The sequence below is a fragment of the Sphaerodactylus townsendi genome, linkage group LG05 (assembly GCF_021028975.2).
Source record: "Sphaerodactylus townsendi isolate TG3544 linkage group LG05, MPM_Stown_v2.3, whole genome shotgun sequence".
In the NCBI taxonomy this organism is placed as follows: Eukaryota; Metazoa; Chordata; class Lepidosauria; order Squamata; family Sphaerodactylidae; genus Sphaerodactylus; species Sphaerodactylus townsendi.
The window spans coordinates 20,842,568-20,855,741 of NC_059429.1; the positions used below are offsets into that span (position 1 = coordinate 20,842,568).

General features: G+C 47.8%; 1 protein-coding gene across 1 annotated transcript in view; it reads left to right on the top strand.

Annotated features, from left to right (window-relative positions):
- The window catches only part of LOC125433095 (serine/threonine-protein kinase PLK2-like), a 38,054-nt gene that overhangs the window by 12,191 nt on the left and 12,689 nt on the right, over nucleotides 1-13,174 (top strand). Inside the window, exons 5-10 of the mRNA XM_048497439.1 lie at nucleotides 2,414-2,501; nucleotides 3,450-3,545; nucleotides 5,250-5,448; nucleotides 9,437-9,575; nucleotides 11,400-11,479; nucleotides 13,043-13,145. Coding sequence (XP_048353396.1) covers nucleotides 2,414-2,501; nucleotides 3,450-3,545; nucleotides 5,250-5,448; nucleotides 9,437-9,575; nucleotides 11,400-11,479; nucleotides 13,043-13,145 — 705 coding nt within the window. The remainder of the gene's footprint in view (nucleotides 1-2,413; nucleotides 2,502-3,449; nucleotides 3,546-5,249; nucleotides 5,449-9,436; nucleotides 9,576-11,399; nucleotides 11,480-13,042; nucleotides 13,146-13,174) is intronic.

Sequence of the window (13,174 nt, forward strand, 5' to 3'; positions counted from 1 at the left end):
GGTAGGGAACCTGCGGCTCTCCAGATGTTCAGGAACTACAATTCCCATCAGCCCCTACCAGCATGGCCAATTGGCCATGCTGACAGAGGCTGATGGGGTGTAATCCCTGATCTGGGTCTTTGCAGCTCTCTCAGCCCCACCCACCTCACAGGGTGTTTGTTGTGGCGGGGAAGGGCAAGGAGATTGTAAACCCCTTTGAGTCTCCTGCAGGAGAGAAAGGGGGGTATAAATCCAAATTCCTCCTCCTCCTCCTTCTTCCCATTGCTTCTTAATGGTGGGTAGACCAGCCGTCTGAGCAGCAGCAGCTTCTTGCGTTGCAAAAGGGGAGCCTGGCCACCCCAGGCCTCACGCCCTGGCTTGTCCCGCCCTAAACATGTCTGTGGGTGGCGCCAAACGGGGTTCTTGTTCAGCAGAGCGTCTGATTTGCCAATGAAGTTCTGATTGAGCTATGCAGATAGGAATCAGATGGTTCAAATGTTAGCTGCCCCCAGAGCATTTGCTTTATTCTCTCTTGCCCTCTTTTCCAGCGTATTTTTGTTTTAAATTACCCCTTCTTGTCTCTGCTGTGCTTCTGCTTCCTCTGTGTCTGTGGCTCCGCTTTCTGCGGCAGCTATTTGGTGGCCGTGCCCCCTGCCCAAATGCCAGAAGTGCCCACAGGCTGCACAAGGTGGGGGGCCCCTGGACTGCACCATGGGCATGCCTGGGATGGGTGTGCGTGCCTGCTTTTAAAGCTTCGGTTAGGCCTCCCTGACTTGACTCGGCCTGAGATATTTGGTCTCTGCCGGCTGGCTCATGTGTGCTAAATCATAATCTTGGTGAAGAAGAGCCTGCCAAATAACGCCGGGGAAGTTAATCACCCACTGCCCCAAATCCGCCCTTCGTCCCAGGCTCTCACAGGGCGAAGTTTCGAAGCAGGGATTAAAAATACACAGTCTCAACGGGCCGGCTAGCCGGCTGTCTCGGGCTGAGCAGTGGAGGATGCCTGCGAGGTGAGCTCATCCTGTTATTGCAGGCGGGACCTTGGGGGCTCTCTGGGCAAAGGACTCCAGTGGGGAATGCAACTCTAATTGGGTCTGCGTCGTGCAAGAATCTCTGTCTTTCACACGCGCCCCCACCCAGCCCTCAGCCTGTCATCGCGCATGTTGCAAACTCAGCGAGCGTCAGGCAGGAGCACAGAGGTGGGAAGGGGAGCATTGAAAAGAGGTCCCCCCCCCATGTGTTTACAAAGATGTGTGGGCACTTGCCCACAGAGCTCTTTCTGCTCTGAGGTGACTTCCCTGCCTTCCATACAGCAATGACCTATTACTGGAGTGGCCAACTTGCAGGTTGTTGGAGATCTCCTGGGATTCCAGCTGATCTCTAGGCAGCCAAAATCAGTCCGCCTGGAGAAGATGGCTGCTTTGGAAGGTTGGGTGCCGAGGGCAGTGATAAGCCGAACCACGGGGAGACCGAGTGCCCAAATTGCAAGCTAAAGCCCCCCACTTGTTGCTCATAAAGTGCCAACAGGTGAATTGGCACAGAATAGCTGAGGACAGTTTAGAAAAAAATGGTTGGCTCCCTCTTCCTCCGCCCCACCTGCTCAAGCAGGGGCCAGTCTGCTCTAGCCTCCAGCAAGTCCCGCGTGCACCACTCTGTGCCTCTCTAGCATCTCTGCCTCCTCTGCCCCCCGCAGGCAGCAGCCACCTGGAGCACAGGCACCAGGCCCACCAGCCGAGTCCTCCCTGCTCACCGCAGTGCACGCACATCGTGCTCAGTGGCCTAGGCCATCCTAGATGTTTGTGTGTGTGGGGGGGGAGTGATTTTCTGCCCCCCACATGATGAACTCTGTGTGTGCGTGCCCACAGAGAGGGCTCCGAGTGCCACCTCTGGCACCCGTGCCATAGGTTCGCCATCACTGGCATAGGGCATTGTACCCCATCAAAGTCCTTTCCCTCCCCAAACCCCACCCTCCTTAGGATGCCCCCCCCCCCATATCTCCAAGTATCTCCCAACCCAGAGTTGGCAACCCAATGTCAGGTCTATGATTCATTCAGTGACAGACTCTGGATTTTCTCAATCGGAAGTCTTTATTGGAAGGAACATTGAACCCCTGGCTTTTGCAAAGCCCGCTCTAACCCACCCCCCAAATGCCCATAGCTTTATTACCTCTGTTGATCACTCCCTTCCCTGCCCCCATCTACATAAAGCACAAGCAGGAAAAGAAGAGCTTGGGCCCTTCCCAAGGTCTAGGGAAAGATAGGCTACCCCGCCCTTCGCGGAGAGGCCCCGAGATGCCACTGCTATCTACATTGCAAGCACAGTGGCGAACCTAGGAATTTCTGCCTGAGGTTTGAGGATATTTCATATCGAGATTGAAAATGTAGACCCTTTCTGGCTAGGATGATATAGCACCTTTATCCCTTTGCCTTTCCAGGTAACTTTTTCATCACAAAAAACATGCAGGTGAAGATTGGAGACTTGGGGTTGGCGATCCAAGAGAAACAGGCTAACAGGAGACGGGGGTGAGTGCTGTGAAAGGTGAAACATGCATTTCTGGAATGTATTGATTTTAATTTTTTTAATTCATATTTATGTCCAGCATGGTGTAGTGGTTAAGAGCAGGTGGATACTAGTCTGGAGAACCAGGTTTGATTCCCCACTTCTCCACATGAGCACCAGACTCTTATCTGGTGACACAGATTTGTTTCCCCATTCATACATATGAAGCCTTCTGCATGACCTTGGACTGGTCACAGTTCTCTCAGTATTCTCTCAGCCCCCACCTGCCTCACAAGGTGATTGTAAGTCGCCTTGAGTTTCCTTATGGGAGAGAAAGGTGGGATATAAATCCAAACCCTTCTTCTTCTACCCAACATGGATACAAACCAGCTGTCCTCCATTTTATCTGTACAACATAGGCAGATTAGATAAAGAGCATGTGACTGATCAAAGTCACTAGCAAGCTTCCATGACAGTGTGGGGATTTGAACTGGGGTCTTCAAGATCCTTGTCTGTAAGTGTAACCAGTACGCCGTGCTGGCTGTCATACTGGAAGGGACAAAGCCCCATGTTTCAAAATCAGAACACTTCTAAACTGTAAAGGAGTACAGTTCAGTTCTCTCCCAGTCTCTGAAGTTAAGGTTATACAAAGAAAACTTTGAAAGAAATTGGGACTCGATTGCAAACCGGACTGTGTTTCTTGTGAGTTAAATGAGGACAGGAAATCGGCTTCCATTGACTGCCTTTGTACTTCACTGAGCTTTGTACTTCACTTCTCTAATCCTTAGCTTGCTTTTTCAGCTTTACATGCATCCCTGGAATTTGGCTATTGCCCCTGGAACCTCATGCCACAAGAAAATAACAGCAAAGCCTAATCTTTGTGCTTGCACAGTGTTTCTTGTCTTTTATCTTCAGTGGACTTAACTGCTGTTTTTGCTCTCCTCCTGTACCCCCTTACCCCAATTCCACAGAGTTGTATGCGGTACCCCCAACTACCTGGCTCCTGAAGTCATTGCTAAAAAGGGGCACTCGTTCAAGTCAGACATTTGGGCTCTGGGTTGCATCATGTGAGTAACTGTGCAGTAAAAGACAAGGTCTGCTAAACCATGTATAGTGGAAGTTTCCAGTCAATTGACTGAGTTTTTCCCCATTGCCTGTATTTTTCTGCTGGCATGTAATGGGTGGGTAGGAAAGAAAACACCAAACCTGGGAGTGGCAAGTACAATGGCATACAAATTCAATCCATTCCCTGTTGCATACAACAAGACAACCAATAAATGTTGATGAAATTTATAATAAAGTGTCACAGTGCAATAAAAACAATAATCACCTATTATATATAAGTTACAATAGAACTCTGAACACAGGAAGAACCTGTATTGATATTCTGTTTATATTCTGACATCATTTTTAAAAACAAGATGCTGAGAGTCAAGTATAACTAGTCCAATTGTAAACAGGACTCTGGAAGCCAAGCACAAGAAGTCCGCTTTCGAAGGATTTTTCTTCAGGCCCAAAGCCTCCTTATCTGGCTTGAATTTGATCACATTCCTATGCTGTCTTGAGTTTGAGACTGTAAACCATCCTTATAACCAAAGTGACTTGGGCTGTAACATACATCTCGCATGGTCAGGGGTGGGTAGGAAGACACAATCGTTTATTTGAACAGATCAGTTAAAAATATTTGCTAACTGACTTATGATTTTTTTTCTCCACCATGTTGAAGATCTTTGTGTTTCTCAAATGCTTGCATATCTATATCGTTTGTCCGTCTGCCTGTCTGTCTGTCTTGTCTATATTATTTTATATCTATATTTATATATGTATCGTTATAGCCCAACTATAATGAGCTGAGGAAGCTATTTATCCCATTTTGGGGAGGAACTTCGCACAGGGCTCTTCCCCAGAATGGGTTCATCTCGTTATATTTCCCTCAACCCAGGTTTTACAAAAATGGCTAAACTAGTGATCTTTTTGGGGAAACCAAAAGAGCCACAGCAACCTGGACTGTTTGCAATCACTTCCTGGAGGGGTGGAATCTCCAATGCAAAGGCGAACAGGGTAAACCGGGTTCATTAATAATACGTTACACATTATTAGTGCACTGTGCAGAAACCACCAGAGTTCCTATTAGCAGAGGCGTAGCTGGGCCACATTGCGCCCAGTGCGCATTCTATATTTTCCGACCCCACCAGTGGCACCCCCGTGGCACCCCACTGCGGTGCCCCCCTTCCACTTATCTTAGTTCCTTTCCTTTTTCTAGAACTTTTTCAGGCTGCAAAAGGCCTGTTCGCAGTAAAAACGGCCTGATCGGAACTATAGTTCCCAGGAGACCTTGTGAGCCCCAAGGTCTCCTGGGAACTGTAGTTCCTCAGGCCATTTTTACTGCGAACAGGCCTTTTGCAGCCTGAAAAAGTTCTAGAAAAAGGAAAGGAACTAAAGTAAATGTGGGAAGGGGGTGGGGAGCGCTGCGGGGGTGGGGTAAGGGGGAGGGGCCTGGGGGAGATTTTCTACGCCCCCCAGGCATGCACCCAGTGCACGGCGCACCCCACCGTCCCCTTGTAGCTCCACCACTGCCTATTAGAAGTGTTGCTAAATCAGCTGAATCCCCTCCCTTCCCCCTAGCATTTCAAGTGAACATGCTATAAATTCAGAATCTGTGCGCAGCAGAAAGGATCCATCTAAATTTAATGGACTCCAATGATAACCACAGTCTACTGCACAGTAGAACCAAGCAGAAATATCCCAGACTGGCTGGTTTCTCCCCGCAGGTACACGGCACTGACTGGCTGCTCCCCATTTGAGATTACCCACAAGCAGGAGATGTATCAGCGTATCCAAGAGGGCCGCTATCCGATGCCCAGTCACCTCTCACCCAGCGCCCGAGACCTGATTGGAAAACTCCTGGCTCCAGACCCAGCTGCCCGACCTAGCTTGGAGGAAGCCCTCAACCATGTATTTTTTACCCAGGTATGGGGATAGGATGATGGTGGCCATGTTGGCTTGTTGAACCCTACATGATAAGCTGAAAGGGGAATGGGTCCAAAGAGATAACAGAGGAGTACCACTAGGGTGGACACAGAAGGCATTGTGGAACCATGGTCTGATTACGCAAATGGGCAAATGTGTGTTGCCGCAAGATTTCTTGTATGGACATATTTCCTCAAGCCCTGGGGTGGTGTCGTAGACAGGCCCTCAGGAACCAAGGATAGTCCACACACAGGTCTTATCAGGTTCAGATGTTTGATGTGCACAAAGCAAGGAATCCAGGCAAGACAAGAAACAGTAACCTGCAACTAAACCACAGCATTGCTGCCACAAGCTAGCTCTGCTGCAACCTCTCTTTTATAGCCAGCCTCCCATTCCCTTGTGCAATAACTGGGTTACTTTAGTTTGGCTCCTGCAAAGACTTTGCATCTAATCCAGCTCGCCCCATAGCTGCTGACAGGCTGCTGCGTCTCCTTTGCTGTAAACTAGCACGCAGTCTCCGCATGTGTTGCTCCTGGAGCGTGGGGGGTGGGGGGTACGGGTGACAGGGTCCCCTTTGGGTTAGTATCAGGAGGCTGAAGAGTCTCAGAGCTAGACCCTGGCTGGGGAATCTCAGAGCTTGGACCTGGCTGTGGATCCCAGCCTGAATGCTCTGCCTGAACCTCTGGACCTGATCCTGCAGGAACTACTGATTGCTCAGGCTCTGCATTTACAGGAAGTACCTGGGAGTCTGGAGCCAAAACTGTCCTTTCCTCTCCATCTGAGTCTTTCTCACAAGGGTTCTCCAGTCAGACCAGGCTGAGCCATAACAGGTCGAGCAGGGGCTGATATAATTTTGGGAAGGGGTGGGTGTCAAGTGGGTTTCTTTCACTCACCCTCTGGATCACACTAACATTCCTGTTCCTTCGATTTTATGGAAAAATCCAAGATCATTGGTCTTATTCAGTCTGTTGTGGCTTTTAGCTAGTTATGGCTGTTTTACTGATGGCAATACACACAAATAAACACCCGTTGCACCCAGGCTATTATTCAAATCAGTATATTCATTTTTCATATACTGCAGTAATTTTTATAGTTATTGATTTTTATAGTCAGTTTGCCATCTGCATTTAAACACAGTATAATATTTCTATCATCAGTATTCAATACTTATCCATTCTTATCAATAGTCCATTCAGATCAATTCCAAAATCAAAGCTTCATTCCTAAATATATACAATTTCATTCATAAAGATACGTCATTCATATGAGTATACATCATTCGTAAATATATACAATTTCATTCATAAAGATACGTCATTCATACAAAAACACTTTGCACGTATGAGACGTTTTTTGCATATCTTCTTCAGTGTAATTAATGTTTCATCCAGTTAAATGATGGAGGCTTCTGATGGGTACATCTGCAATTAAAGACACATATACATATATATACACACATCTATACAATTTCTCAGCACATTGTTTTTACATAAATCATTTTTAAAGTCCACTACTTACTGGCTCTCTACCATGAGCCTGCTTTACTGATGGTGCCATAGCAATTAGGCTGTCAGACTAGGAGTCTGCAACCTGCGGCTCTCCAGATGTTAATGGACTACAAATCCCATCAGCCCCTGCCAGCATGGCCAATATCTATCTGGTACAATTGGCCCTGCTGGCAGGGGCTGATAAAATGCTGTCTGGGCTCTGGAATTCTAGGATTCTGAGGTAGGGAACCTCTTGAGAGCTCTCAGATGTTCAGGAACTACAGTTCCCATCAGCCCGGCCAGCATGGCCAATTAGCCATGCTGGCCAGGAATGATATGGGCTATCTGGAAGAGCAATTCTACCTGAGATCTAAGGAACACAGGTTCCAATCCCTCCTCTGGAAGCTTGATGGGTAACTTTGGGCTAGTCCCACACTCAGCCTCGCCTACTTCTCAGGGCTGTTGTGAGGATAAAATGAAGTAGAACTACATAAAGCTGCTTTGTGTCTCCGCTTTGGGGAGAAAGGCAGAGTAGAAATAAAGCACATAAATAACTGTAATTTTAATAACTACTGAAAGCTATCTTGAGAAGTGATATAGTAAGAAGCAGATATAAATAATTTCACTCCATTCATCAGTGAAATATTGCTATCAAGAAGGAATCCTTGGTCCGAACAAGGGCTAAGCTGGCTAGGATCTATCTACCTGGTGCATTTTCATCCCACCTTGGCTGTCTCTTTTCCTTTGTGTCCGCACAACAACCTTGTGAAGGAGGTCGGACTGAGAGGGCGAGACTGACTGAAAGTCAGCCTGTGAACTTAGTGGCAGAGTGGGGATTTGAATAAGGGTCCTCTAACCGGCCCTCTAACCGCTGTGCCACAATAGCCTTACCAGGAAATAGATCTTGCTTCTCTTTACAGTCTGCGGCATGGCTTACTTGCAGGAGTGATTGGTAGTTGCATTTTAAGTAACCCTTCTGTGATTTATCCACTGCATTCCACAGGTTCCTTGTGCATTCTCTGTTCTTGTGGCACTTCATAGTCGAGGCTGCAAAGACTGATCACAGGGGCTCTTTGGGGGCAGATCCTGACTGGATCAGACAACTTGCAGATCCTGTCTAAACCAGTGATTAAAAGTATTTGGCTCAACTATATGGATATCTTCTCCTCCCCATCCCAGTGGCTTAGTAAAGTCAATCTATCCTTATACATTTATTGCAATACATAAAAACCTAATTTAAACCAGATTAATGAGATGTCCTAATCCCCTGAACCTGTTATAGTTTATAGGTAGCAGCCAACTGCCAGTCCAAATAAAGCAGGTTACGGCCATGTAAATCCCAGATAGGCACAGCTTTAGAGGCGCTACTGATCTCTTGTAGTTCTGGAGAAGCAGTCTGGGTGAAGTATATTGGTTCTCCTGGTTTGCCATTCTGGAATTCCAGACATGCTGGAATTCTCCAAAGAAAAACCCTTGCCACTTCAGCTAGCAGCCAGTTCTGTTAATAAATCTACCAGTTTGATTATGTACTCTTTGCAAGGCCTCCTCGTTATAATACATAACTGGAGAGACAGAAAGCAAGTTTCTAGCTCTCGCTGTGAAGAAAACCTGCCAGCATTCTCTGAATCATTCCTTCTTTTCTCCACGGCTTCCTAACTCACATGCTTCTCAATCTCCTTTGCCTACCTTTCTGGTCTCAGTCCAGGGTCTAGGCCCAACTTTCCCTTTCTCTCCACTCCTCTTAATCTGGTTCTTCTTTTGATCTTATTTCTAACCCACTTCCTCCCCCCCTCCCCCAATTCAGAGGTGGGATCCAGCAGGTTCGCACCAGTTCCCGAGAGTGGGTTACTAATTATTTGTGTGTGCCGAGAGGGGGTTACTAATTGGGTCCGCTTTTCCATCTCCACGCCCTCGCCTCCCCGAGAGGCAGACTGCCTTTGAACGTGAAGGTTCCATATAGCAATTGCGACTAATAATGTAACTCCCTGAACTGGGTTAATCCCTTTCAGGTACTGCAATTCATTGGTTCTCAGCCTTTCGTACCTTTTATCTCACCAGTCTCTATCAAAGAACCTGTGTGTTTCACCATTACTGTGTTCAGATTTGTGAGTTGGGGCATTTTCTATAATGTGATGATGATTTAGAAATGACCTGGTGCAAAAAAAATTTTGGGGGTCGTGGTGGGGTGGCTGTACATGGGGGGGGGGATCCAACTCAGGTTTTGCCCAGGGCTCAGGTTTGCCTAGATACGCCTCTGCCCCCTTTGCTGAGGGGGGACTGGCGAGGTACCCTGTTACTAAAATTTTTGGATCCCACCACTGCCCCAATTAGTACCCAAAGGGATTATTTCAAGACAAAATGAAATTTCACTTGAACCAGAAGCTGCACCGCTTGCCCACATTCTGTAGCTGACCTTTGTACCTTGAGCATTTTACAGCAACCTGGAACTCATTTGCAGGAAATAATCTGTATCCCCCCCCAATTTTGTATCTCCCCACCAGGGCTTCACTCCCTCCCGGCTCTCATCTCGGGCTTGTCATTCTGCACCCATGTTCACTCTTCCCAACCCTCTCAGCAAATTCTTCCAGAAGGCTGCCAAGGTTTTCTTTCGGGGATCCCCCTGCCAAGAGTCAAGAACGGGTGAGTATTCTTAGCCTGAATATTATTAGCTGGAGGAGACGAGAATAGGAGGGAGAGGCCAGGGAGCTATAGCAGGGAATAGCTTTTAAAATGCGAGAGGGGGTCCTCGAGGATAGCACAGATGTTCTGCTGAATCCAAGCTGCAGACTTGAAAAGCACTCAACCCATGCTCAGAGGCAACCTTGCTTTGTTTTGATCATCCCAAGCGCTGGGTCAACGATCCACTACTGCGCAGAGAAAGGAAAGCAACCTGGGTGTTTAGGAACCTGATCTGGACGAATCCAGAGTCCAAATCAGGAGTCAAATGAAACCAGCGTTTTTCATATTGTAACTTGCTCTATCCGGGCCTTCCCTTACGTCTGATCCGGAAGTTGAAACTGGTACAACATGCAGCGGCGCGTGTGCTCACAGGTGGTGCCCTTAGAGAACACATTCAACCTGTGTTACGTCGCTTGCATTGGCTCCCGGTTGAGTTCCGAATCATTCATAAGGTATGGGTACTTACCTTTAAGGCCTTACGCGGCCTGGGACCTTCGTACCTTTGGGACCGTCTTACCCCATATGTCCCTGTACGGCCTCTGCGTTCGCCAGAGGCCAACTTGCTGGTTGTCCCTAGCCCCTCGATGATGCGGTTGGCCTCTACCCGGTCCAAGGCCTTTACAGCCCTGGCCCCTGCCTGGTGGAACACTTTACCACCAGCTATCCGAGACCTCTTGCGGGATCTTGGAGAGTTCCGCAGGGCCTGTAAGACTGGTGTTCCGCCGGGTGTTTGGAGGGGCCGACCGCTGATGCGCGCCACTCACTCACTCCCACTTTTACACTCTGGGCCCTTAATTTCTATGGGGCCCTCAGCTCTCTGGGTTTGTTTCTTCCAGGGTGGGTTTATTAAGTTTTACGAAGTTTTATGCTGGATGCCGCTGTAATCTTGTTTAATCCGCTGTTTTAAATGGGGTTTTAATGTGATTATTTGTTATTGTGTTGTTCACCGCCCAGAGCCCTTCGGGGGAGGGGCGGTATATAAAATTGATTATGAATGAATGAATGAATGAATGAATGAATGAATGAATGAATGAATGAATGAATGAATGAATGAATGAATACTGGCCTGGTTTAAGTTTGCATTGTAACCATTTTTAATAATGCTATTCATTACAGCCTGATGTATTTCAAGAACCACAGTGGAAACAATGAGCTTTACGTAAATGCATCAAGTTGTCTCTGGTCTGTTTTGTCACGGGTGTGGAAAATGCCAGTTTCTTCAAGGCAGAAATGGTGGGGAGCAGGGATACTCCACCAACACAGGTCCCCATTCAAAACCAAACCCTGCCTTAAACCCTGTCGGCCCATGCATGTGTGAACGAGTAACTACCCTGTCTTAAGAAAACGTGCCTTGAGAATAAAGAAATTCACCTTACACATCGTAATCAATTGGGCTGGGTGGACATAACTTCTTCCCTCCCCATTCTTCCAGTTGAGGTCTGGGTTTGCAATTTTTAAAAAAATCATTTAAAACTGTTAATTCATTGCTAGTAAAAATCTAGGCAAATAATTTGGGGACGAGGGAGAGACCCTGTTCTTCAGGTGCCAGATAAATCCTGGCCAAATATAATTTTAAAATTATTGTTGTTCATCTACTCCTAAAATCAAAGCTGTTGATTTAGGACCGTTTCCTTCTGCGTGTCGATCCGTGCCTCGTGCGTTAAGCTACTCCGGCGAACCTTTGGTTAGTGCAAATGCAAGATGTCGATTGTTAATGTGTGCACAAAGCCCACCTGTTTTGCCAGGAAGCTGACCCATGGCTGCATTGTGTCTTCCCCCACCCAGTGAGCCCCACCCCCCAGGAAGCAGAAGAGAGACCCCTGCAAGGATTGCTGCAGTGCCCACTGGAACAGCATCCCAGCCTGGTAAGGGAATTGAAGTGGGGGGTTTCGATTAAAAACAGAATGCATCCCAAATTGTAGCAGAGAACTTGGGAATTGTGACTGCATTGTAGCTATTTGGAGGAGGAGGAGGAGTTTGGACTTATACCCCCCTTTCTCTCCTGTAAGGAGGCTTACAATCTCCTTTCCCCACCCCCCACAACAAACACCCTGTGAGGTGGGTGGGGTTGAAAGAGCTCTGAAAAGTTGTGACTCTCCCAAGGTCACCCGGCTGGCATGTGTTGGACTGCACAGGCTAATCTAGTTCTCCAGATAAGCCTCCACAGCTCAAGTGGCAGAGCGGGGAATCAGACCCGGTTCTCCAGATTAGAGTACACCTGCTCTTAACCACTTTGCCGTTCTGCTCCCATAAGAATGGGGACGGAGGACGAAAAACGAGGGGTGGGGGCAGGCTCCTCTCTAGGGTTGACTGATCCCCTCTGGCAGGAGATGAGGTGTGTGTAAGAATGCCAGATCCAGGTTGGGAAACTCCTTGGGATTTGAGGGTGGAGCATGGAGAAGTCCAGGACCTCAGTTGGGTACAGTACCTTAGAGTCCGTTTCCCAAAGAATATTTTCTGCAGGGAAACTGATCTCTTTAGTCTGGAGATGAACTGTAATTTGGGGGGATCGCCAGGTCTGTTAGAAGCTGTCATGGACCCAGAATCCTGCACTTTCAACCCACTTCCATTGCACTTTGCCAGTGCATTTGATTGTGTGAAATGGCCATAGGCACTTGCAAACCATGGCGAAAGAGCATTGAAAGAGCTGGCGTAATGTAGTGGTTAAGAGCAGGTGCACCCTAATCTGGAGAACTGGGTTTGATTCCCCGCTCTGCCACTTGAGCTGTGGAAGTTTATCTGGTGAACCAGATTAGCTTGTGCACTCCAACGTATGCTGGCTGGGTGACCTTGGACTCTCAGCCCCACCCACCTCACAGGGTGTTTGTTGGGGGGGAAGGGAAAGGAGCTTGTAAGCCCCTTTGAGTCTTCTTACAGGAGAGAAAGGGGGGATATAAATCCAAACTCCTCCTCCTCCTCCTCCTCCTCCTCCTCTTCTTCTTCTTCTTCTTCTTCTTCTTCTTCTTCTTCTTCTTCTTCTTCTTCTTCTTCTTCTTCTTCTTCTTCTTCTTCTTCTTCTTCTTCTTCATTACGCAGTATGTATGAAACTGTCAAGAACTCCATCTTTTTAAATCCTCTTTTTCCCTTTCCCAAAGAACTCCATCCTCATCTAGTTCATGAAACTAGAGAGACCCCACCAAGTTTAGCTGAGAAATGTGGGGGGGGGGGGGGGGGAGAAGACTCTTTCAGTATGTAAGACTACAGTGATCTATACAATTGGTGTCCATGTCATGGTGGCCAACTGGAGCCCCCATGTCCAGAAGTAGGGGCTGATGGGAATCTAGGGGGGGCAGTGTTGGATACCCCTGGTCTAGGGTTTTCATATGAGCCACATAATGCTTGTAGGGAGACGTGGGAGTTTTATTCCTTTTGTGCTACCGGATTCATAGACCGCTTCTTTGTCTCCCTGCTCCTTCCACTTAACCCAGGAACCGGAAAAGGAGAGCATAAACCTCCTGGAAGACCCCAGTAGCTTCCCTGTTCATTTGCTCATGAAGGGATCCTTGAACAACAACTGCGCCGAAGCCCAAAGTGAGTGGACGAGGAGCTGGAAACCATTA